The 26,473-nt window shown below is 43.9% G+C and overlaps 1 protein-coding gene across 3 annotated transcripts in view; it reads left to right on the top strand.

The window, feature by feature from the left end:
- The window catches only part of LOC126236730 (luciferin 4-monooxygenase-like), a 223,639-nt gene that overhangs the window by 6,409 nt on the left and 190,757 nt on the right, over positions 1 to 26,473 (top strand). The window contains exons 2-3 of one of the 3 annotated variants that reach the window (XM_049946257.1): positions 9,194 to 9,404; positions 25,314 to 25,429. The exons of 1 other annotated variant lie outside the window; for it this stretch is intronic. In XM_049946257.1, the coding sequence (XP_049802214.1) occupies positions 9,194 to 9,404; positions 25,314 to 25,429 (327 nt within the window). The remainder of the gene's footprint in view (positions 1 to 9,193; positions 9,405 to 25,313; positions 25,430 to 26,473) is intronic. One more of the 3 variants, XM_049946256.1, reaches the window with a different exon arrangement.

Below are 26,473 nucleotides of genomic sequence, written 5' to 3'. Positions count from 1 at the left end.
AAACTTTAGTATCCTTGAACATGTTATAACACAAAAAAGAAAGTTCCATATAGGCAGTATGGACATCAGCTCTTAAAACCTGACGAAACTGGACAAACTCACTCCTAAGAGAGAACGCACTTATATTTACATAACACAGAATATTGCAGAAAGTCCCAGAAACTTTTTAGATAACGTGATGATTAAAAAATAAATCAGGGTGCAGCAAAACGCAAAGCCACTACACATTGCTTGGTAATTCAGGGCCTCTACCAGCAGTGCTAGGCTGAATTACAACAGAGGACTTCGTATTTATGTAATGATATTCCGAAGGCTTTAACAGTCGTTGTATTATGAACTGGGATTTAATTACAATAAATTCTACGAAGAACGACTAGTCTTCAATATGCAGTCTCCTTAAAATGGCGTACTTACATAGTACACGAGCTACAATAAGGAAATAACTAAATAACACAGGCTGTCCCACTCGAAAGAGGCTCCCCAAACATGTGTAGCAATTTCGCTGAAATTGCACCGTGTAATCTGTGACATTTGCCGCGACAACACTGCACTCTGCAACATCGTTTGACGCAAAAGTGTGTTTCCGCGCTTAGTGTTTAGTGTTAACTGACAATGTATCGCTACTCTGTTGAAGAGCTCGTGTTCCTTGTGAAACAATATTCGATTACTGGTTTCATTAAGACATGTCAGCGAATGTGTTCTGAACGGTTTGGTGGCCAGCATATACCGTCTAAGTGCCGTATACGGAAGTCAATGAACAAGTTGGAGAACAATTGAACGGTGCTGGCTGGAGCTTCACGGCGGGGGACAGCAGCCATTATCGGAAGAATAAGTGACTGACGTCAAACAACGATTGTTGAATTCTACTGCAAAGTCTGTTCGACGTATAACTCAGGAATGTGGAATGTCACGGAGCACATCTCGCAGAAATGCGAAGAAGGCAGACGTGTATCCACACAGGTTTACAGTTGTTCAGGCAGTGAAGGCCAATAACAAAGACAAGCGCATTGCATTTTGTCATTGGTTTCAGAAATTTATTGCTCAGAGGCCGTGAATATTGCAATACACGTGGTTCACTGATAGTGTGGTTCCACCACTCCGGCTATGTAAACTACCAGAATACACGTTTGTAGTGTCATGAAAATTCACATGCACTGGCCGAGCAACCCCTACATTCACAGAAGATTGGCTTGTTCTGTGCAGTATCTATCGTCGCATCATCGGGCCATTGTTTTGCGAGTCTACTGTGTCATGTGCGGGTAACATCGAAATGTTTCGGGAATTTGTGAACTAGCTGGACGATGAAGAACTTACACTCGGCTGGTACCAAAAGGATGACACAACATACCGCACGTCTCGAGTGACCATAGCTAAAGTCGAATCATTTTTCCACGGTAGAGAGATTTTGAAAGAACTGTGGCACCCAAGGTCACCTCATTTAATACCACTTGACTTTTTTATCTGGAGTGGCCTAATAGCCAAGATCTACAGGAACAAACAAAACTTGAAAAGATTTACGCGAGATCATCATCAGTGAAATCCAGGTAGTGACACCTAAGGTTCTGGCAGCAAAATTGGAGAATCTGTCGCGTCGTGTGCAAGTGTGTTTACAAGGCGAGGGCGGTTACTCCCCACATCTTTCGTGACTCACCTTTATTTCCCCATGAACAAGTTATGAAATGTTCATCTTTCTCATTTCCTGATTATTTTACAATATCTTGATGAGTAATTTAAGAAAATGTTTGTTTGTGGGGTCTCTCTCGAGTGGGACGTCCTGTATATGTAATGTATTACGAAAATACAAAACATCGTATGTATAACGACGCAGTTTTGAAAGGTCCTCACTGTACTGATGCTTAGAGAGAGTATATATTCGTAGGATGTAAGTTAATATGAAACACATTATATATGGGCTTCAGTTGAAAACGACAAATACAATATTGCATCTTTTAAGTTCTATTTCTAGCGCAGAGAGTGATCTTGATTCTCATTGGTTTAATATTTGGTAACACATTGCCGAAATATTGCAGAACTTATTTTGTGTTTTAAACTAAGCAATGGCACCTCCGTGTGAAATAACAGGAACTGTCATCACAAAAATCGTAAGGCTCTATGTCGTTAGCTGACTCGACCCATGTGAGGACGGCGCGTTGAACTACATACTGACTCATCCGTAATAAGCAGGGAGCGTGTGGGAAACAAGAATTTCAGTGTTCCAGGAAGAATGAGATAAATTACCAAAAATAAGCATCTTGCCCCAGAAATAATTTGTTGGACCACGAGCCGTTTATTTATTCATTATCTTCTCGATTATTTTAGAAGGATATGATGACAGCAGCTTTCAGCTTGACAGCTTTGCCGATAACAAGAATGAGTACTGCGACCCACAAAATAATCGCAAAGAAATAAAATAATAAAAATGTAGTTGTAAAACTGCTATTGAAACAAGTTTGCTTTTGTGCTGGCACTATTTTGCTTTTAGTTTTAGCGTCAGCACCGTGTGGCATAATTCGGATTGTGGAGTTTTCATTTGTTTTTACACTGGCAGTCTGTCTTTCTTCACTACGCAGCCACCCGTTAAATATCGTGAGAGCCATCTGTCTGCAAATCGTGTAAAGATCGTTCTACGTGTTTGCATGTTGTGTTTTTAAAGCCGAGATACGAAATAACCACGACCTTCATGTGCAATGGTGTGAGACTCACGTAATCACTACACCAAGGCCAAAAAGCAGGTGTGTTGATAAGACACATTCAAGATATTGAATAAGAATAAATCAAAACAAGTATGATACCTGTAACTGGGGATCCATTATTCTATAGCGCACTAAGAAGATGGCAGTTCTGTGTGTATCCTCAAGGCAATTGTCGACAGCTTTGGTGTAAGTGGCGGGTTACTTCCTGTAATTTTGTCTTATGAATAAACAATCATTAACGTTATGAGAATGTAAATGACATGTATGCTTCCGTCTTTTTTGGTTTCAATGTAGTTACGAAGAATTAACAGTAACTGACCAATATGCTGAAAAGAATACTGTGACAGTCGCTGTAAAACGGCAACTATTGTAGTCACAGATCTATGCGTGCATCGGGAACCGAGGGAGGTGGAGTGGTGTTTAATTCGACAGAAGCTGTTTCAGGTGTCCTGATTAAAGTTTTCCTTGGTTTACCCAAATACTTGAAGGGATGGCGCATTAATCAGACAGTGGTAGCCTCCTCACCTACACTTTTCCAACTGAGCTATGCTCCATAGCGAATCATGACGTCACAGAAACGTTAATCTCTAACGTAGCTTAACAGATGGCAGATGGATTATGAAAAATCTGTGCTTAGGGACCATCGAAGAAAGATTCCAACAGTATCTAGATAAGATACTTGTAAAAATAAAAGAAATTAAGGCAAATTTCTTGTTCCTATTAGACCGTTCCCATAAAAGAATTCAAGCAGCCACTGTTTCGACGCTGCATCCAGAAACAGAACGGAAAGAGAGCCAAGTACGTGTCAACAGGAACGCGTTACCTGCCACATTTCTGCAATGACTAATATTGTGTCGATGACAGCAGCGACCAAAAGTTCAGCGTGCTATGGAAAAGAGAAAGTTGGACGGGTGAATGTTGAGCTAACTGCATAGGAAAGAATTACTTCCTGCTTCGATTAAATATGTGAGGCAAAGACAACGATTAAATTCACTGGACACACAATGAACCATGTCCCCCAATTGGTACGAACAGAATGTAGTCTCTCGGCGGTTCACGACGCAACGATATTTATACCCTGTTTCGCGAGGCAGACTCCCCGGACGGTAGAAGCACTGTCTGAACCGCGATTTAACATACCACAAGATGTAGCTTCAATGTTTTTTAGGAAACCTTTGTCTTACATGAATTTTGTTCTAGACCTAAGACAAAACACGATCGATTAAGAGAAATCACTCTGCATCTCGATCGATATGAGGACCCACCTGCACGGGAAATGTAATAGGGCATACAAGACAATTGTCTGCAGAAATGGCGGATGCCGCTAAAGGGGTTGTTCCCGGAAAAATGGTGTATCTGAGACTCAGGAAAACTTGTTTGCATGCCCGGCGTCCAGCAGGGTGTACTCCATTCACGGCCGTGTAGACATTGGTCCGTTTGTCGATGAGTCATTTAGATCGAGGCTAGGTTTTGAACGAATAGAGGGATCCATTTTTACTTTAAAGAACGGCTCTCGTTGCACGTTCCCCTGGGAGAAATGTGTTAGCGAGCACAATCGAAGAACGCCAAGAAAGAATGTCTTGGTGTGGAGAAACATCATGCTGGAAAAGTGAACCAAACTTTACGTCTCCGTTGACTTTGGAATACCATTGGCCCCCACAGGTGAAGAGTTGAGGTACACTTTGGACTTCTTGTGCATCCTAGTTGCTCCAAACTTCCCCTGCATGAAAAATAGTGCCTGCCGACTTCTAGTTGCTCTGATACATCAGTTTTATGTAATGTGATGAGCGTAAATAGCCGAAGGGTCAGATAATGTTTTACTGCATAGTTATTCGACCAGTTCCTGCCTATTATTCATCGGTCTGGGACCTTTACCATGTTGGATAACGAAACAGAAAAGATTCTAAGAAGAGCTGCATCATTCGTCATGTATTTGTTTAGTCCGCATGAGAGAGTCACAGAAAAGGTCAACCAACGGCAGCAAGGGACCTTAGAAGTAAGGCACTGCATCGCGGTTAGGCTTATTCATGAAATTACAAGTGCCTATGTTCCGAAATTTTTCCAGCATATATCTCGCCTAAGAGAAATCGTAGTTTATATAAAGAGTGACCACCTTTTCTCCTGAGTAGCCTTCGGTAACTGAACGAGGAAGAGGGAAGGGAATGATAGCTGTACAGTAAGTAGCCTCTCACTAATTACCTTCCTTCATACACCGTCGGGTGCCTTTTGGAGTACAGATGTATGTATGAATCTCTAACTTATTTAAAATTTCGGATGAAACAAGGAGAACATAAGAAGCAAAAATGGTTCAAATGGCTCTGAGCACTATGGGACTTAACATCTGAGGTCATCAGTCCCCTAGAACTTAGAGCTACTTAAACCTAACTAACCTAAGGACATCACACATATCCATGCGCGAGGCAGGATTCGAACTTCCGACCGTAGCAGTCGCGTGGTTCCGGACTGCAGCGCCTAGAACCGCGATATGAAGCAGACTAAAACAGTAGAAGACAGCATTTCTAACAGAAATATGTCTGTTAGTACCGGGTGGTTACAATTAAAGTGCAGCTCCTCACAAAGATTCAGTGTGCGCTGTAATTACCAAATGCCAGTGCAACTTGGTAGATATTCTAATGCGTTGATGTGGAACCGATTTATGCTGAAAAAAAATAGTGCCAGTTTTGGCCACAAGGTGCAAATCTGGTGTTGTAAATGCAAGAAATGTTTCCATATGTAATGGATTAGGAACGTGGCGTGGTCATAAAAGGTCAGACAAGAGAGAAAGGCATAATTTTCATTTTATTATCAACCGCACCTTACATAATTTGTACAGTATGAGCACCGGAGACGTCCACGAGATGCTGAATCCATAATAAGAAGTAATCAACAGCTGCTTGCAGCAAGTCCGGTGCAATCCGAGCAACGCTTTCCTGTATACTGGCCATCCTGTATACCGAAGGTTTCCTTGGTAAACGCTTTCATTTAGATATCCCCAAAGCCAAAAGTAACGTGATTCAGATCAGGTGATCTTGCAGGCAAACCGCTGGAGATAACACGTTTGTGGAAGGCTGCAATCAGTAGATCTTTCACTGGGTGAGCGATACGAGGTGTTGCCGCATTTGACATGAGAGCGGTTGTTTCCACACAGTTGCGCTCTTCTAAAGCAGGAATCACATGCTGTACAAGAAGGTCTCATTAACGTACAGACGCCGCGGTACACCAACAGGCCCTCTGTGTGTATTATCTTCAAAAAAGAACCGAGAATAAAGGTGATTGTGAATCCACACCACATAGCCTCATACTGCGAACGAAATTGCTCTTCGCGCTCCAAAACGTGGTTTAACAGTGACCCAAATTCGGCAGTTCTGTGTCTTCACTGCACATTTTAGTGTAAAATGTCACTCCACAAAATATTGCCCAGACCCATGTCATAAACTTCAATCCGTGCCAGAATCCAAAGGGCAAATTCAGACGGTGCTGTGGATCAGGAGGTTTCAGTTTATTTACCGTTTGGATCTTGTACATGTATCAGTGTAACAGAAACCACAAAACGTTCCGTACTGTGGACTATGGGATTTATAATTCTCGTGCTCCTGCACGAGCACTAGCACTACTCGCTCTACGTGCTGTATGGTCAGTTACAACAGCAGCAACCTCGGCAATAACTTCCAACGTGATAGGTCGCCTTCCTCTTCCAGGTGCTACACCATTGGTTCAAAATGGCTCTGAGCACTATGGGACTCGACTTCTTAGGTCATTAGTCCCCTAGAACTTAGAACTAGTTAAACCTAACTAACCTAAGGACATCACACACATCCATGCCCGAGGCAGGATTCCAACCTGCGACCGTAGCGGTCTCGCGGTTCCAGACTGCAGCGCCTAGAACCGCACGGCCACTTCGGCCGGCGCTACAGCATTGGTGTTTTCGAATTTCATTATCGTCTTCTTTAAACAATTTGAATACAACGGGCCTCTCCTAATTGGGTGATGAAGTTAATGCCTGAGAGCCTGCGCCAGACGCACAGGGAGGTACATATACCGGTGATTTTTGCGTCGTGCGGAGTGGAACTGCAGACAGTTTAGTTGTTTTAGATACTAAGAGGAATGCACAAAATGTTGCTGATAGTTCGGTTGCAGCTATTGTGGCATAAATGGTACGGGCACATATATTTTCCACAACCAGGGTGAACAGAGGAAAACAAAGAGGAGACAAGTTCGTAAAGCGGGTGATCACGTCGACAGGGCTGAATCTGTTCTAGAAGTGGAGAGTAACAGTAGCAGGAAACCTGGCTACAGTGAGGGGCCGAGTCTTCTCCGTGCAGGAGGCAGTGCAGCGTTGCTATGTAGCCAATGAGAAAAAGTAACATGTCTTTTGAAAACGTAAAAGAAGTAGTGAAACAGTCACCGTAGTGCGTTGCATTAGCATCTGCAGTGGGTCATGATGCCAGACATGCAAAGGGATTGCGAGACGAGGATATCCGAGCACAGAAGTGACTGCACCGCGCAGTAGGTTGATATCATCACACAAGCGGAAGTCTCTTGTTATGGATGACGTGAGTAGTTACTGGGCTTTAGAGAAACAAATGTGGGCCAGAGACATGTAAATCAATCTTGAGGTAGAGCCACTTCTCGTCACTGGAGACCAACAGCACCACTACGGCGCCGAAGTTACTCTGGACAACAAGACGACTAGAGACCGCCAGCAGCAGCCTAGGGTTCGAGACCAGGCTGCACCTGCCTCCAGCACTAAGTCCTTCACGGGACTTGGCGCCCCAGCTCCAAAGACCTGCCGTCTGCGGCTGCTACCACTGATGCTGCGTCTCGCACCTCTGCAGAAGCCGCCGTCCGATTCCTACCAGAGGGCAGTCAGTTGAAACCGGCGCACAGCCATCTCCACGTGCTGCCGTGGAGACGAGTGTAGAGTGAAGGATCACCAGGGCTTCAAGCGGCCAAGGGAAGTAGCGCGCCACTGACGTGAACGGCTGTGGCATCCAAAGGTCGCCGGCCTACCATCAGCACAGGAGGATGCCGCCTCAGCATCCAGGGTGGACACCGCCGTTCGTGCTTGAGCTCCACCAAGAACAACAGAGGGAGGAGTATTTGTCTCGCTAAGCCATAACACCAGTCTCACTCTTCAATACATGTATCGATTTTCTCTTAACATACTTCTATACCTCGCGCCATCTCTCCACACTCAGATGTCTTCTTGTGCATTTAATATTTTATTAAGTTATCTTACATTAGTGGCATTTTACATTAATATCACACAAAAGTAGAACAAGAAGTAGAATTCCATTATAAGTAAGCCGGCCGGAGTGGCCGAGCGGTTCTAGGCGCTACAGTATCAGTTGCAAAGCGATTTAGGAAAGATTGCTGTATGGTGTGGCAGGTGGCAGTTGACGCTAAATAACGAAAAGTGTGAGGTGATCCACATGAGTTCCAAAAGAAATCCGTTGGAATTCGATTACTCGATAAGTAGTACAATTCTCAAGGCTGTCAATTCAACTAAGTACTTGGGTGTTAAACTTACGAACAACTTCAGTTGGAAAGACCACATGGACAATATTGTGGGGAAGGCGAGCCAAAGGTTGCGTTTCATTGGCAGGACACTTAGAAGATGCAACAAGTCCACTAAAGAGACAGCTTACACTACACTCGTTCGTCCTCTGTTAGAATACTGCTGCGTGGTGTGGGATCCTTACCAGGTGGGATTGACGAAGGACATCGAAAGGGTGCAAGAAAGGGCAGCTCGTTTTGTATTATCACGTAATAGGGGAGAGATTGTGGCAGATATGATACGCGAGTTGGGATGGAAGTCATTAAAGCAAAGACGTTTTTCGTCGCGGCAAGATCTATTTACGAAATTTCAGTCACCAACTTTCTCCTCCGAATGCGAAAATATTTTGTTGAGCCCAACATACTTAGGTAGGAATGATCAAAATAAAATAAGAGAAATCAGAGCTCGAACAGAAAGGTTTAGGTGTTCGTTTTTCCCGCGCGCTGTTCGGGAGTGGAATGGTAGAGAGAGATAGTATGATTGTGGTTCGATGAACCCTCTGCCAAGCGCTTAAATGTGAATTGCAGAGTAATCATGTAGATGTAGATGTAGATTCTCATCGCCATTTGAACCATTATAAGTACATACATTCAAATGTCCTTATTACATTTTAGCATTTGTATTTAAAGAACCAGTAAAAGTGTGAATCAACTCAACATTAAAAGCGTATATTATGAACAGAGCCAATGGTACTATTGAACCGATGTTAATTATGTGTACCGAAAAAATTTCCGTAACAGTTGCTTAAGGAATGAGTCTCAATGCTTCTACATTTTGTAGGTCTATTGTAGGGCGAATTTAGTCATTGAATACTAGTTCTACATAGAATCACGTGAATTGGAGAAATGTTCAATTACTAGGTAAAAAAAAAAATGAGAGTTGCAGTCGATTTTACAAGATGTGTGCTCTTGAATCTGAGTTTAGCTGTACTTGATGTGTGCAGGTGTACCCCGGGGAACAGGATCTGCGGCTGTCGTACAGGGAGCTGTCTAGGCGCGCGGCCTGCGTGGCCGAGGAGCTTCGCATGCGCGGCGTGGGCCCCGGGGACGTGGTGGCGCTCGGCTGCCGCGTCGTGCCGCACTTTCCGGCGCTCCTCATAGGCACCCTCCTCAGGAACGCCGTGCCGGCGCCCTTCAACCCAGACCTCGACGTGGGTACGTCTTCGCTCTCGTTACTGACAACAGCATTGCCTAAGTGGAAAGTACGGTCAGACTTCTAATCTGGCGCCTCAGCCGGTTAAGCGGCTGGTCGACAGGTGGTGCTCTCATATGATATTCGATTTCTTGGTAACGATTGATAAGCGTGTCTTATTAGAGCAGTCTACCGTATTTTATCCCATAAGCTTCCCCCCTTCCCTTCGAGTTTTCATCGTTAACAAATTATTACATCGCCCATAATTTCCTCTCCTGGTTCGTTCCTACTGGAGCGACCTTCAAGTGACTTGACAATGGATAACAGTGGATGCAGTGGTACGTGGCATTAAACATTTCCATTGTCACAGCAGAGCATAAATTAGAAAAGTGAACTTACAGACACATTTCTAGGTCAGTTTGTTGCAATTCATCATAATGTCGAAATATCAAACTACACGGCAAAATTTATCTTACGCTGATACATATAAAGGAAGACATTTTAATTCAATACGGTATGACAGAGACAAAGACAAATTCATGGCTGGAAAGGCAAGCTACAAATTTTTCCGTGAACCTAAAATGGGGAAATATTTTGAAACTGATAATGCTGTAATTGCTTATGTCAATGAACTTCGGAACGGTGGTTGTGCTGTCTCTAATGAAATGATTGCGAACAAAGCCTGCGAGATAGTTGCCACGCTCAGCATTGACATAAAGCATTTTAAAGCAAGCATTGGTTGGGTGGTTCGTTTTATGAGACGACAAAGTCTCAGTCTACGGAGGAGAACATCTTTGTGCGTTCACCTCGAGACTGCACGAAGTAAAAGAGTTCCATCGTTACGTAATATGTACAAGTGCGACAGCAATATGACTATTTGCTCTCCCAAGTTGGGAAGGCTGACTAGACGCCAGTGTTTTCTGATATGCCGCATAACACTCCCGTTGTTCTAACTGGCTCAAAAAGTGTCTTGTGAAGCCGACTCGAGCGAAGAAACTAAGAATACGACGATTGCGAGTGGATAATCCGTGTAAGAAAGAATTAGTGTCGATATTGTTAAGAGTTTAAAAAACTGGAATTTCTTGTGCCACTGACGGTTCCGAGCACGACATGTTGTGGAATAGAGAGGCACTTGAGCATAAAAGTTGGATTTTTCACTTCCAGATTAAAAACCTTGACCATATAAATGTACAATATAGTACTTTACGAGGTGAAAGACAAATAGATAAAAGGCCGGTAAACATAGCATATTTATTATGAGTTTGTAATAAAAGAAAAATGTAGGCGCAACTGTTTCTCGTGCTTGGTTAATTATCAGTCGGAAACTAAATATCAACACACGAAACGTTCATCTAGTCAGAAGGTAAGCATAAAAATAAAAAAGGTGCACTAGAGCCGTCCGAAAAATGAGCAAAATCTGTGACCGTTGGTCGCATGCTTTCTTGCCAACTCTTGATCATAGTGTGTCAGTTGCATAGCCGTGGTAACGTCAGTGGTGTTACGAAGATGCGATTCTCGCGTTATGCACTATGCGAGCCAACGTTTCAAGCGCTCAGTGAGAGTTACGGGCCTGGGGAACTGTGTGCGAGAAGATGGGCTACCTGTATGGGCTATGCTTCATCTCAACCCTCCTCACCATGCAGGGTGTACTGAAAAAAAAAGCTAAAGTAGTGATGGTTGGGCACAGTTGTGATTAGTTTTGGCAAAACTGTATATATTGCTGACAAGAACCCAGTCTCAGGTAGTTAAAAGCGAATAAAAATGATTTTAAAAAATTGTCATCCCTCAACGTCATATACTGGTATCAGACAAACTCTCCATTTGTGTGCAATAGATGTTTAATGACCTCGCCGTCGACGGACCTTAGTTCCTAACTTCTTTTTTCAAAACTGTTGTATTTGTCATTGAGGAATGATCCAGATCCTTAATTATGGAAAATACACTCATTTTTCTGACTGTTTTATTATGTCCTGATAACCAGTAAACAGAGTTACATAAATACAGCCAGTTAAACTGTCATATATAGGGGAGACTGTTGTACCTTGGATATTTTAACAGATTTTCGTTCAAAAAAAAATGGCTCTGAGCACTATGGGACTTATCAACTGAAGTCATCAGTCCCCTAGAACTTAGAACTACTTAAACCTAACTAACCTAAGGACATCACACACATCCATGCCCGAGGCAGGATTCGAACCTGCGACCGTAGCGGTCGCGCGGTTCCAGACTGTAGCGCCTAGAACCGCTCGGCCACACCGGCTGGCAGATTTTCGTTCCTACCAAGTAATAGAAGTTTAATATATTTTCTTGTTAAATGATGGTATTCACTGGAATGAATTTTCACTCTCCACCGGAGTGTGTGATCATATGAAGCTTCCTGGTTGAAGAAAACGGTTTTAATAAGCCAGGAAGTTTGATGGCATTTACTTTTTGCGTGCTGCAGTCTTTTCCTGAAATTACAAAAATCACCCCGGAAAAGCAACGTTTGTCTGAAACGTGAAGACATATTCCAAAGTACAACATGGTGTTGTATCTAGAAACAAATATTCTACTGCAATTTAACTGAGTTGCAATCGAGAAAATCTCGTCAATACTCTATTTAATTGTCTTTCTGTTACCTTATTTAATACACACTAACAATGAGTAATGTCGTCAAGTTAAGTAAAAGTATTATCAGAAAGTAGTTAAAAGTTAAATACATTTTTAAACTGAAGTGTTTGGAAACCAACACATTTTTCATTTACAAGGCATATAAAACTGTTATGAGGTTAACGAAACTCAGTACATTTGCAAATATTAGATATTACTCCGTTCCAAGGTAAAAAAACTGTGAATCGTTAACACGGTATGCAATTAGTTTGAAAATATGTAGACAATTCCGCAACTGAAGAATTAATATTACGTTCTAAATAGCTTTAATATATTATACAGCACTTAAACGTGTAATACCCAAAATATTTACAAATGCTGCACAAAGCACAACCTCGTGTCGTCGTCTTCCCCTACCGCCCCCTAAAAAGTAGAAAATGTCTGAATCTGCTTATGGCAGCCTAACACTTATTGCTTCATTTGAATCAAAACTCGGTCGCTAGATTCAACACGTCGACGAAGAAACATCACGTGTTCCTAGGTACACTATCGTCCAGGTACAATACTCTGCCTCACATATGTGCGACAATGCCTGAAACCCATAACTGGGAGATAGCAAAACAGTGATCGACAAACTGAAATTAAGTGTATATCATAATCTTACTTCCTTCCGATGGTCACTCTTCTAGCAGCTTTCTTTCACGATATCCCATATTAGACCTTGGAATGGAGAGCTATACAACATAACTGCAACGAATGCAGCAAAGTAGTAAACAGAAATCTCACTGGTGCCTTCGCAGCACACCTGCCGAGGTTTTATTTGTAATTTTCGGGCTATTTCAGTTGGATATCTTTGTACGTTACAGGGCAGCGTTCGTTGCTGCGTGAACAATATGATCGACTAAACGAGATCACATATCTATAAAAGATGCCTACTAGCCTGAAGGTTAGACGAATGGCAATCGGACTGGGACACTAGAAACACTGCAGAGGGCGTTTGCAACATATCACCAAGCTTTAGGAACAAGCTCAGTACTCGCAACACTGACCCTACTCGAGGCGTGGTTCAAATACTAATTGGTCATGGCCCAAAACCCAAACAATTTCTTGGATGGTATTAGTTTGTCGCAATGACTGTTACTGTTAGGATTTTACCAACCTTTTACGCTGCATTGTTCATTACTAAGTTCAGGAAAGTCATAGGGTACCTTCTAATATCGTGTCGAACATCCTTTTGCCCGGCGTAGAGCAGAAATTCGACGTGGTAGGAACTGAACAAGTCGTTGGAAGTCCGCTGCAGAAATATGGAGCCATGCTGCCTCTATGGCCACCCGTACATGAGAAGCTGTTGCCGGTGCAGAATCTGGTGCACGAACTGATCGCTCTATTACGTTCCATAAATGTTCGATGGGGTTCATCTCGGACGATCTGGTTGGCCAAACCATTCGCTCGATCTGACCAGAATAATCGACAAATCAATCTCTAACAACTGTGGCCCGATTACATGGCGCACTGTCATCCATAAAAATCCCACAACTCCAGCTTGCTAAGTATAGGGGAACAGCAATTCACTTCTTAGAGACAGCCAGAGTTGCAACTAAAATGAAAGTTTATTTAGTCGGCGACCGGTTTCGGGCTACGCCCACTCTCAAACTAACCAATGTTCGGCAAGTAAATTGGGCGTCCAGTCTGTTATTTACTTAGCAAACATTGGTTGGTTCGAGTATGGGCGTTGTCCGAAACCGGTCACCAACCAAATAAACATCTGTTTTAGTTGCAGCTCTATCCGTCTCTCTTTGAATCACAACATAAAAATTCCAACGCAAATGGCTGCAAATGGTCTCCAAGTAGCCTAATATAACCATTTCCAGTCAATTATGGGCTCAAATAGATCAATGGGCCCAGTCCATTTCACTTAAAAACAGCCCACACCTTTATGCAGCCATCACCAGCTTGCACAGTGCCTCGTTGACAACCTGGGTTCATGGTTTCATGGGGTCTGCGGTACATTCGAACCTTAACATCAACTATTACCAGCTGAAATCAGGACTAATGTGACCCAGCCAAGGTTTTCCAGTCGTCTAAGGTCTTACCGATATTGTCACGAGACCAGGATAGGGGAGAGGGGGGCGATGCCGTGCTTTTAGCAAAGGCACTTGCGTTGGTCGTCTGCCGCCACAGCCTATTAAAGCCAGATTTCGCTGCACTGCCCTAACGGATACGTTTCCGTACGTCTCGCATTGATACCTGATGTTATTTCACGCAGTAGTGTTTGCCTGTTAGCACCGACAACACTAAGAAAACGCTGCTGCTCTCGGTCGTTAAATGAAGGCGGTCGGCCACTGTGTCGTTCGTGGTGAGAGATAACGCCTGAAATCTGATATTGTAGGCACACTGTTGACACTGGATTTCGGAGTAACGATTTTCGAGATGGAATGACCCATCTAGCTACAACTACGATTCCACGTTCACAGTCTGCAAATTCCCGCCTTGGGTGCATAATTACTTCGGAAACTTTTTCACGTGAATCACTTAAGTACAAATGACAGGTCCGTCATTGAACAGCCCTTTTATAACTTGAGTGCAATACGACACCTTCTCCATATGTGCATTTCGCTAGTCCATGACTTTTGTCACCTCAGTGTATTGTTTCGGCTCCATAACCATTTTGACTTCCCCCCATGAACCATGGACCTTGCCGTTGGTGCGGAGACTTGCGTGCCTCAGCGATACAGATAGCCGTACCGTAGGTGCAACCACAACGGAGTGGTATCTGTTGAGAGGCCAGACAAACGGGTGGTTCCTGAAGAGGGACAGCAGCCTTTTCAGTAGTTGCAGGGGCAACAGTCTGGATGATTGACTGATCTGGCCTTGTAACACTAACCAAAACGGCCTTCCTGTGCTGGTACTGCGAACGGTTGAAAGCAAGGGGAAACTACAGCCGTAATTTTTCCCGAGGGCATGCAGCTTTACTGTATGGTTAATGATGATGGTGTCCTCTTGGGTAAAATATTCCGGAGGTAAAATAGTCCCCCATTCGAATCTCCGGGCGGGGACTACTCAAGAGGACGTCGTTATTAGGAGAAAGAAAACTGGCGTTCTACGGATCGGAGCGTGGAATGTCAGGTCCCTTAATCGGGCAGGTAGGTTAGAAAATTTAAAAAGGGAAATGGATAGGTTAAAGTTAGATATAGTGGGAATTAGTGAAGTTCGGTGGCAAGAGGAACAAGACTTTTGGTCAGGCGAATACAGGGTTATAAATACAAAGTCAAATAGGGGTAATGCAGGAGAAGGTTTAATAATGAATAAAAAAATAGGAGTGCGGGTAAGCTACTACTAACAGCATAGTGAACGCATTATTGCGGCCAAGATAGACACGAAGCCCACGCCTACTACAGTACTACAACTTTATATGCCAATGAGCTCTGCAGATGACGAAGAAATTGAAGAAACGTATGATGAAACAAATAAGAAAAACACATGCACCCATCATAAGCTCTCCATGAAAGTGAAAATCATATTTGGTAGAATAAGAGATATTGAATGTAACTGATGAAAGGAGAAAATATGAAAATGCAGTAAATGAAGCAGGCATAAAGGAATACAAACGCCTAAAAAATGAGATCGACAGGAAGTGCAAAATATCTAAGCAGGGATGGCTAGAGGATAAATGTAAGGATGTAGAGTCTTATCTCACTAGGGGTAAGATAGATACTGCCTACAGGAAAATTAAAGAGACCTTTGGAGAGAAGAGAACCACTTGTATGAATATCAAGAGCTCGGATGGCAACCCAGTTCTAAGCAAAGAAGGGAAGGAAGAAAGGTGGAAGGAGTATATATGGGGTTTATACAAGGGCGATGTACTTGAGGACAATATTATAGAAATGGAAGAGGATGTAGATAAAGATGAAATAGGAGATATGATACTGCGTGATGAGTTCGACAGAGCACTGAAAGACCTGAGTCGAAACAAGGCCCCCGGAGTTGACAACATTCCATTAGAACTACTGACGGCCTTGGGAGCATCTGGTGAGCAAGATGTATGAGACAGGCGAAGTACCCTCAGACTTCAAGAAGAATATAATAATTCCAATCCCAAAGAAAGCAGGTGTTGGCAGATGTGAAAATTACCGAACTATCAGTTTAATAAGTCACGGCTGCAAAATTCTAACGCGAATTCTTTACAGACGAATGGAAAAGCTAGTAGAAGCCGACCTTGGGGAAGATCAGTTTGGATTCCGTAGAAATATTGGAACACGTGAGGCAATACTGACCCTACGGCTTATCTTAGAAGCTACATTAAGGAAAGGCAAACCTACGTTTCTAGCATTTGTAGACTTAGAGAAAGCTTTTAACAATGTTGACTGGAATACTCTCTTTCAAATTCTGAAGGTGGCAGAGGTAAGATATAGGGAGCGAAAGGCTATTTACAATTTGTATAGAAACCAAATGGCAGTTATAAGAGTTGAGGGGCGTGAAAGGGAAGCAGTGGTTGTGAAGGGAGTGAGGCAGAGCTGCAGCCTCTCCCCGAAGTTATTCAATCTGTATATTGAGCAAGCAGTGAAGGAAACAAAAGAAAAATTCGGTGTAGGTATTAAAATCCATGGAGAAGAAATAAAAACTTTGAGGTTCGCCGATGACATTGTAATTCTGTCAGAGACAGCAAAGGACTTGGAAGAGCAGTTGAACGGAATGGATGGTGTCTTGAAGGGAGGATATAAGATGAACATCAACAAAAGCAAAACGAGGATAATGGAATGTAGTCGAATTAACTCGGGTGATGTTGAGGGTATTAGATTAGGAAATGAAACACTTAAAGTAGTAAAGGAGTTTTGCTATTTGGGGAACAAAATAACTGATGATGGTCGAAGTAGAGAGGATATAAAATGTAGACTGGGAATGGCAAGGAAAGCGTTTCTGAAGAAGACAAATTTGTTAACATCGAGTATTGATTTAAGTGTTAGGAAGTCGTTTCTGAAAGTATTTGTATGGAGTGTAGCAATGTATGGAAGTGAAACATGGACAATAAGTAGTTTAGACAAGAAAAGAATAGAAGCTTTCGAAATGTGGTGCTACAGAAGAATGCTGAAGATTAGATGGGTAGATCACATAACTAATGAGGAGGTGTTGAATAGGATTGGGGAGAAGAGAAGTTCGTGGCACAACTTGACTAGAAGAAGGGATCGGTTGATAGGACATGTTCTGAGGCATCAAGGTATCACAAATTTAGTATTGGAGGGCAGCGTGGAAGGTAAAAATCGTAGAGGGAGACCAAGAGACGAATACACCAAGCAGATTCTGAAGGATGTAGGTTGCAGTAGGTACTGGGAGATGAAGCTTGCACAGGATAGAGTAGCATGAAGAACTGCATCAAACCAGTCTCAGGAGTGAAGACCACAACAACAACAACCATTCTGAAGTGTTAAACGTAACCCTTTAAACAATCAGTGGACTTGTTTGTGTCAATATTTTAGGAGCCGCGTGAGGTTGGCCGAACTTTAGAGTTATAGGCATAACAGCAGCACACAGCGAAACAGTAGCACACAGCGTAAAGTGTGTGGGGGTACTAAACTTCGACACTGTCGTCTCGTAAGTGGCCTGTGTATGTAGTGTAGAATCTGAGTGCATATAGAAATACATGCAGGAAATGGACCTGAGTTTAATGCCCCTTGTGTCGATGAATATTGATCTATGCAAGTGCAATTGTAACGCTATCTGACTTTATTTCATGACTAAGTTATCACAGGAAGCACTCAGAGCAACTGTTAAATACGGAGCAAAGAATGCCTAAATCCACATTAATGATTAAGTTTCCTACCAAAAGAACTATTATTTGTACTCTGAAATGTTTAAAAACCTCCATATTACAAGTAATTATGTACAGTAGGGATGCTTGGGTCGTAATTGTAATTTAAACACTTGTATACAAAAGAACTGAAAATATTTAATAATACACCTCTCGAAAGAATTGTGGGAACTTGACTCTGTGTGTCTACCATAATCCATTCAGTAATAACTGAGGAGTGGGTGTGTTACCAAATTATACCTTTTCGCTTCAAAAAATAAGCACACAGCAAAACATTACATCCTCGTTCATTTACATAACAATAACTTAAATCTCCGACAGGTGTCGAAAGTAAAGTGGAAACAATCACTCATCGCGTCATCCTGGATGCTTTTCTTTAGAATTTGAGAGCTTCAGTAAAGTGTGTACACTCTGTGAGCGTTTACCACCAGCTATACGTACGTCACATGCTCTGTATGTCTGTGGAGGTCACCCTGTGGCATCCGCTCCCATTCTTCGATGAGAGCCTTTGAGAGTTCTTAGAGAGTCTTTAGTGGAACAGGATGACCACGAACATGTCTGTCAGACACGTCCCACATATACCCAATGGGGTTTAGGTCGGGACCCACCGCTGCCCTTTCCGTTATTTCAATGTCCAAATACGCCCACCACATGGCCTCTGGCAAAATCGTGCACGAGAACGAGTTTAGGACGACCACCGTATGCAGCAGCCACCAGATGGTCAAACAGGATATGTTCGATGTACTGTCTGGCGGTGAGGCGTCCTTGAACAACGACAAGATCCGTACGGCTGTCAACACTGATGCTTCCTCATACCATCACTGAACCTTGGTGGAAACTGCGCTTTCCTGGATAGCATTCTGCAGGTACCGCTCACCATGGCGTCTCCACAGACTAACACGGCCATCACCTTGCCCCAGAGAAAATCTGGTCTGCTCTATGGATAACACGTTTCGCCAGTGACGAAGTTGCCAGTTGACATCGGAACAGCAGAAGTGAAGGCGAGCTGCGAGATCTTCTAGTGTCAAGTAAACGAACGGGACGTCTGGGTCATAGGGTCGTTTCTCGTAACCTGTTCCTTACAATCTGATCGGACACAGGGACTCCAGTGCCCTTCTGTGATCGTCTGGCAGTGCTCTGACGATAGCCGTAAGACGTCTCAACGCAGAGATTGACAGATATTGGTGTTCACGTGGGGCCTTAATGTGTCATTGCTCTTGTCCAGCTCGCACTGTGTACTGACGTGTGTCCCTATTGTGTTTCCACAACCTGTGGATGACAGATTGAGTGATACTGGCATTTGCAGCAACACGACGGAAATTCCATCTTTTTTTGGATCAAACAGGCTGCCAATGAAACTTTCACTGCATTAAGATGTTGCGTTTCGTATGCTTGGTGGAAAACATTATCCACAAATAACAACGGCCAGCTGTGTACCTCATTAGAGAGCACTGGGACTCCAGTACTCACTTCCTTCTCAGCGGTCACGTCATACTGTAACGCGTAACACAGCCGATGGATGGCCAATTACTTTAGTTGTGGCATGCATTGAAGCCGAAGGTCCGAAGCTATTCAATAATAGCCCAGCTACCGCCTGGATCCCAACACGTTTAATTTACAGGACGTTGACACACATGTTCCCCTAAATCTTTTAAGGAGTATAGAAGAAAATTGTGTGGAATAGGACACAGCATCTACTGCTCTATAGACCTCGCAGAAAATTTCATTCTGTCATCTGTAAGAATCGTACGAAAAATAGTGCTACCACTCTTATGCTGACTAAATAAGTGCAACATGTGGAAAACAATTCTCACTAGATTCTCTTACTGAAGGCAAATGATCACAGTTGGATAGTCACTGCTGAATAATATTTAAGTCCATGACCAGGTGACTTTGTGAAAAGAAACGCTGTATGATTATTTACTTTCAATTTAATGATGGGAACGTGTGTGAATGAATATAGGAAGATTTGTTAACACGGTTGATTATCGCAACCCAAAGATAAATTCATTTACATGAAGGTCGTAATTAAAGTTACATGAACTACGTGGGATCTGTATCATAGCTTGAAACAGACTTCGCTCAGAAAAGATTCGTGAAACCAATGAAAATGCAGGGTATCATTAAATGAATGAATAAAAGCTTTACACAGTTCACTGAGGAAACAAATGTTTAGCATTGATAAGACAAATTCTGGCCACTACTAATCGAAACTGGTTGTCCCACAATGTCATTCATAATGTCTCAGTACAGACGTGAATAGATACATCAATACGGGACGCCAAGCAACCTCACATCTCTTCATTTGTGCACGGAGGGATGCAGGTCGCAATTCTTGATATATACACTCCGGGAAATGGAAAAAAGAACACATTGACACCGGTGTGTCAGACCCACCATACTTGCTCCGGACACTGCGAGAGGGCTGTACAAGCAATGATCACACGCACGGCACAGCGGACACACCAGGAACCGCGGTGTTGGCCGTCGAATGGCGCTAGCTGCGCAGCATTTGTGCACCGCCGCCGTCAGTGTCAGCCAGTTTGCCGTGGCATACGGAGCTCCATCGCAGTCTTTAACACTGGTAGCATTCCGCGACAGCGTGGACGTGAACCGTATGTGCAGTTGACGGACTTTGAGCGAGGGCATATAGTGGGCATGCGGGAGGCCGGGTGGACGTACCGCCGAATTGCTCAACACGTGGGGCGTGAGGTCTCCACAGTACATCGATGTTGTCGCCAGTGGTCGGCGGAAGGTGCACGTGCCCGTCGACCTGGGACCGGACCGCAGCGACGCACGGATGCACGCCAAGACCGTAGGATCCTACGCAGTGCCGTAGGGGACCGCACCGCCACTTCCCAGCAAATTAGGGACACTGTTGCTCCTGGGGTATCGGCGAGGACCATTCGCAACCGTCTCCATGAAGCTGGGCTACGGTCCCGCACACCGTTAGGCCGTCTTCCGCTCACGCCCCAACATCGTGCAGCCCGCCTCCAGTGGTGTCGCGACAGGCGTGAATGGAGGGACGAATGGAGACGTGTCGTCTTCAGCGATGAGAGTCGCTTCTGCCTTGGTGCCAATGATGGTCGTATGCGTGTTTGGCGCCGTGCAGGTGAGCGCCACAATCAGGACTGCATACGACCGAGGCACACAGGGCCAACACCCGGCATCTTGGTGTGGGGAGCGATCTCCTACACTGGCCGTACACCACTGGTGATCGTCGAGGGGACACTGAATAGTGCACGGTACATCCAAACCGTCATCGAACCCATCGTTCTACCATTCCTAGACCGGCAAGGGAACTTGCAGTTCCAACAGGACAATGCACGTCCGCATGTATCCCGTGCCACCCAACGTGCTCTAGAAGGTGTAAGTCAACTACCCTAGCCAGCAAGATCTCCGGATCTGTCCCCCATTGAGCATGTTTGGGACTGGATGAAGCGTCGTCTCACGCGGTCTGCACGTCCAGCACGAACGCTGGTCCAACTGAGGCGCCAGGTGGAAATGGCATGGCACGCCGTTCCACAGGACTACATCCAGCATCTCTACGATCGTCTCCATGGGAGAATAGCAGCCTGCATTGCTGCGAAAGGTGGATATACACTGTACTAGTGCCGACATTGTGCATGCTCTGTTGCCTGTGTCTATGTGCCTGTGGTTCTGTCAGTGTGATCATGTGATGTATCTGACCCCAGGAATGTGTCAATAAAGTTTCCCCTTCCTGGGACAATGAATTCACGGTGTTATTATTTCAATTTCCAGGAGTGTATTTTCACATGCAAATCCCGGTTGTAATCACCAACCAATCTCTTTCTCACTAGATATACCTGTGAGGAGGCACGGTTCCTTCTTACAAGCAACATACTATACGACCACAGAACAGGACAGACCGTGCTACCAGCACTGGCCACCTCGAATTCCTATTGGCCGAACAATCCTCGTCTGAAGAAAGGCGTTAAGGCAAACCATCACGGCTGATCCAAGATTCACTACAGCAGCGATATCGATTAGTGGGCACAGACTGTCGTAGCAAAACTGCTCGCGAGTTAGCAGACGCATAAAACATGAAAAATCGACGTCGACGAATATAACAGGCAGCTTTAAATTTCACCGATAACTATTTGTTATCAATCAAGCTGAAAGTTAGTCACTTATGACTTTAATTGTATTGCTTCTATTTCAATTGGTTTTATATGAATATATTTTGAACATTCCATAGCTTTCCTTCATTGTACAGTGTGATAGGGGCTCATGTACAGATGTTGGATAATTGGTACTCACTTCAATGTGTTAATTGCTTTTTTTCTGCTTCTATCAGTCTTCCAACAAACACATCACATATTTTGTACTTGATGTTTTCTGCGTGATCGTAACTGCGCCATGAAGTTTGAACTGTCAGTATACACTATCCGTATTGCAGCTAGGTGACCACGCTTCAATACTTTTCCTGCTGGCCAGGGGAAAATAAACATCATTGGCTTGCTTGTACGATGTGTGCTTGGAGGTACTAACCAAACTAAAACCATACTATTCCTAATAGCTATAATTATGGATCTGAAAATGAAGTAAATACTTACGTAATGTTGCTCTGCACTTATACCCCTAACACCCTCTGTATTAACAACAGTTTCTATTACCATTCCTTACCACTATGTCCGCAACATAAAGTATTGCACGTTATGATTACTGGACCTTTACGACCTATGTTACAGTTTGCAGAAATCAGATCCAAAATTTATGAAAACAGATAAAGTACAAAAGTTGAGGTGTGACAGTATAGCATCAAAGTTTACATTCATTACTGTCTGCCGACTCTCAATTACTTATAGCTCTGAAGAAAAGTAATGCCATGTGTCAAATGAGAAAGTTAATCGATATTTGACTAACCGTCTACATGGATAAAACAGAATATCTTGTTGTTGAAAGTGGGAAAGATGAGGATTTGGATTTTGAGTTTGATACGGTAAGAAATGTGGAAATATTCAAATACCTCGGTCCACTAATTGATAAGACTGTAGTGTGTGACGACGACATAAGCCGTAGCATAAGTCGAGCGAAGGTGCCTACTAGCTCACTAAATGATCTGTTTTGTAGCCGGCACATTTCCGTACGAACAAAGAAAGTAGGGCTCTGCGCTGTGGTTAAAAGAATTCTGATATACGGCTCATTGTGTCTGACATTGAACGAGAGGCAAAGGGGGAAGAATTAATGCTGCAAAAATGAATGTGTTACTACGGAGCAGAAAGCAACCCACTTCGATCGAATAAGGAATGAATATATAAGAATAGAGGTGGATGCCATGGAACCAGTCACAGATAGGACCGATGCTCGATAACTGACAAGAAACCCCTTGAGTGCAAGGCCAATGATGCTACGAAGCTAGAGTATTGGCTGATAATGGCAACAAGCGGCAGGACTGGAGGTATCCCATGGTGAACACAGCATGTGGCTACGGAGTGTAGCTGAACTGCTTAGCCAACGAGTAACTGACGACAGTGCTGCAGTGCTGGTGGTGCTGATACAAAGGAGAGCAATGGCAACGATAAACAAAGCAAACATTGCACTATATCTACAACAACAGTAGCCATAGTTGACATTTCGTCAGATAGGAACCCAAGGAATTTCGCAGTGTGAGAGGAGTGACAGATGAGATAGTAGCGTTTCTGCAAGATGAGGCAGTTGAATGCGTAGAGTCGTAAAGGATCGACTGCGCAGACAATGTATATGAGGGGTACAATGGTGACGATAAGTGCTTGTCGGACAGCGAGCGACAAATCTCTTTCCAGAGAAACTTAGTAAAGGACAATCGTTGTCAAAGGAGCGGATACTGAACATAATTACGTGCTTGGAAGATCAGCCGCAGTATAATAAAAAAACAATTGTGAAGCGATTTCGAATAAGTCCTCAGCAATATGATCGTGTAGCGCATAACAAAAACTATACGTACTTAGGGAGGGCAAAAGCGCAATTGTTACAGAACCTGGTGCTTGCGTAGATTTCAAGGATGCTGGATGCTATTTACAGGATGTGCATGATAGTGAGCTACTGTGTTATGCACATCAAATTGCGCATGACATAGATTATAGTGATTTAAAGGGAAGAAGTGGATGGTTGCATAATTTCAAACAATGCTACGGAATTCGAAGACGTAAGACGACGAAATTTCAAACAAAGTGTCAACTTGACGATGCACAGAAAACTGCGGCATTGGCCCGAAAATTTTTAAATGAAATAAACAAACTTATCCCATCGTTCAGTAAGGAATTTGTTTTCAACTCAGACCAATCGGGATTTTAAGAGGAAATACATATTAAAGAAGACCTGGAAATATGAGGTACCAAGAGAGTCTTATCAAGATCAGATTTCATCAATGCCTTAACGTATTCGTATACATGCCTACTGACAATCTGGATGGTAAATCGGCAGGAAAGTTATTTACTGTGCTGCTAGAAGTTGGAGGTGCTCTGCCCCCGACGTTTCTTTCTCGTGTGAATGATCTTGCAATGGAAGTAAGGAATATTTAGGTCACAGGAAGCAAGAGTGGGGAAATGGGTGTAAGAGATCTGCAGGTATGGTATGAGCACTGCTTGTGGCTAATTTGCAGTACAAATAACTTGTTTTGCTTGATTCCTGGTCTGTGTTTAGAGCAAACAATCCCTCCTGAAAAGTGTGTGACATTGCAATTCATACCACCAGCAACCACTGGACAAAGTTAGCCTCTGGATGTTTGTTTTTTCCGTGCCTATAAAACATATTATCACACTATCTGCAGCTACGACGTAAAGGATAGCCAGTTCAACGATTATCTGCACGAGAGACTGTTTTGCACTGGGTTGCATGCGATCACATTCCATCGGTTCTCTCATCCTGTACGGTTTGTAACTTGAAGGGGTTCGCCTTTGGTCTTGATTGTGCCGACGTATGTGATCACTGTGGCGCTCCATTTTTCATTCGGTGTTTATGGCGCATGTTAATGGTTTGTTTTGAACATTTCTTGAATGTTGACGATGTCCATTCTGTTAAGTGTAATACGTACATCCCAAAGAAGGTTGAGCTCTGCACTTCCCTGACACTCATTTTCTGTTGCCCTCCTGAGTGATGTGAGTCCTTAGCAGTTAATATTTTTCCTGTCATAAATGTTAACAGCACAGTTTCAAATGAGCCTTACTAAAGACTGAACTTGCGACCTCGCCCTCAACGGTTCCCATGTGATATGTTGTGGGGAAGAACAACGATGGTCGCAGTGTTAGCTCAACTGGTGTCCGCCAGAGAGAAGATGCCGAGAGAGGCCATGGGAAAACATGGAGAAGAACTGTAGCCAAAGCTGTGGAAATGAGATTTCCATTGGAAGAAGGTTGGCGGGATAGAAATTTGTGGCATCTACTGATAAAAGGAAACACCTGCTAAAGTAAAATAAATAAACTTAACTGAATCGAAACATCTTAGTTGCACAAGTCAGCATAACAATGCACACTGTCTAATAAATGAAAAATCGACTAAGTGTGCCCATAAGTGGAATACAACGGCATTGTTGCAGAGGAATTAAAGGTGGTGGTGCAGCAGATGCTGAGACCGAAGCTGGTGGTGGGCCAGGAGCCGGCGCTGTCAGCAGTGGGTGAGGCGGCTGGGTGCGCCGCGCTGCCGCTGTCCCAGGTGGACGGCTGGCTGCAGCGAGACGCAGATCCGGAGCAGGCGCTGCAGGCGCTGTCCCCGCCAGACGCGGCCGGCTGGCTCGACTCGTGCGCCGCCATCCTCTGCTCCTCCGGCACCACGGGGCCGCCCAAGGGCGTCATGCTCTCACACCGGGGGCTGCTCACCTTGACTGTCGCCTTCGGGTGCGTTCATTCTCTCTCCACGTATCCGTCTTCTTTGATACATCTGTCTTAAAATAGGTATCGAATAGATGCTCTATACTTTTCTCTATCAAGTGTCTACTCGTTCATGTGCTCCTAACTTCGTCTATTTTGTATATCATACAGCATTCGACTAAGTCTTCTACTTCCCCCCCCCCCCCCCCCCCCTCTGTTTCCTCCAATGCTTCCTTCAATGTCAGTCTCTTCATTGCAGGCAACTTCTTCATACTATCAAAATGTTGTCAGTATGTGGTTGTTATGTTCTACATCTACATTTATACTCCGCAAGCCACCCAACGGTGTGTGGCGGAGGGCACTTTACGTGCCACTGTCATTACCTCCCTTTCCTGTTCCAGTCGCGTATGGTTCGCGGGAAGAACGACTGTCTGAAGGCCTCCGTGCGCGCTCTAATATCTCTAATTTTACATTCGTGATCTCCTCGGGAGGTATAAGTAGGGGGAAGCAATATATTCGATACCTCATCCAGAAACGCACCCTCTCGAAACCTGGCGAGCAAGCTACACCGCGATGCAGAGTGCTTCTCTTGCAGAGTCTGCCACTTGAGTTTATTAAACATCTCCGTAACGCTATCACGGTTACCAAATAACCCTGTGACGAAACGCGCCGCTCTTCTTTGGATCTTCTCTATCTCCTCCGTCAACCCGATATGGTACGGATCCCACACTGATGAGCAATACTCAAGTATAGATCTGACAAGTACACTTTGACTCCTGCAAGAAGCAGCTTCCACCCCATACTACTACAGAAATCAGACAGACGCTCCTAACGTACCAAAATTGCCTGAAAAACTTTCAGCAATAAATATCTTCTGGAGCCGTCTGCT

The sequence above is a fragment of the Schistocerca nitens genome, chromosome 2 (assembly GCF_023898315.1).
Source record: "Schistocerca nitens isolate TAMUIC-IGC-003100 chromosome 2, iqSchNite1.1, whole genome shotgun sequence".
In the NCBI taxonomy this organism is placed as follows: Eukaryota; Metazoa; Arthropoda; class Insecta; order Orthoptera; family Acrididae; genus Schistocerca; species Schistocerca nitens.
Note: the sequence above shows the minus strand (reverse complement) of the source record. Positions and strands in the feature narration are given on the sequence as shown.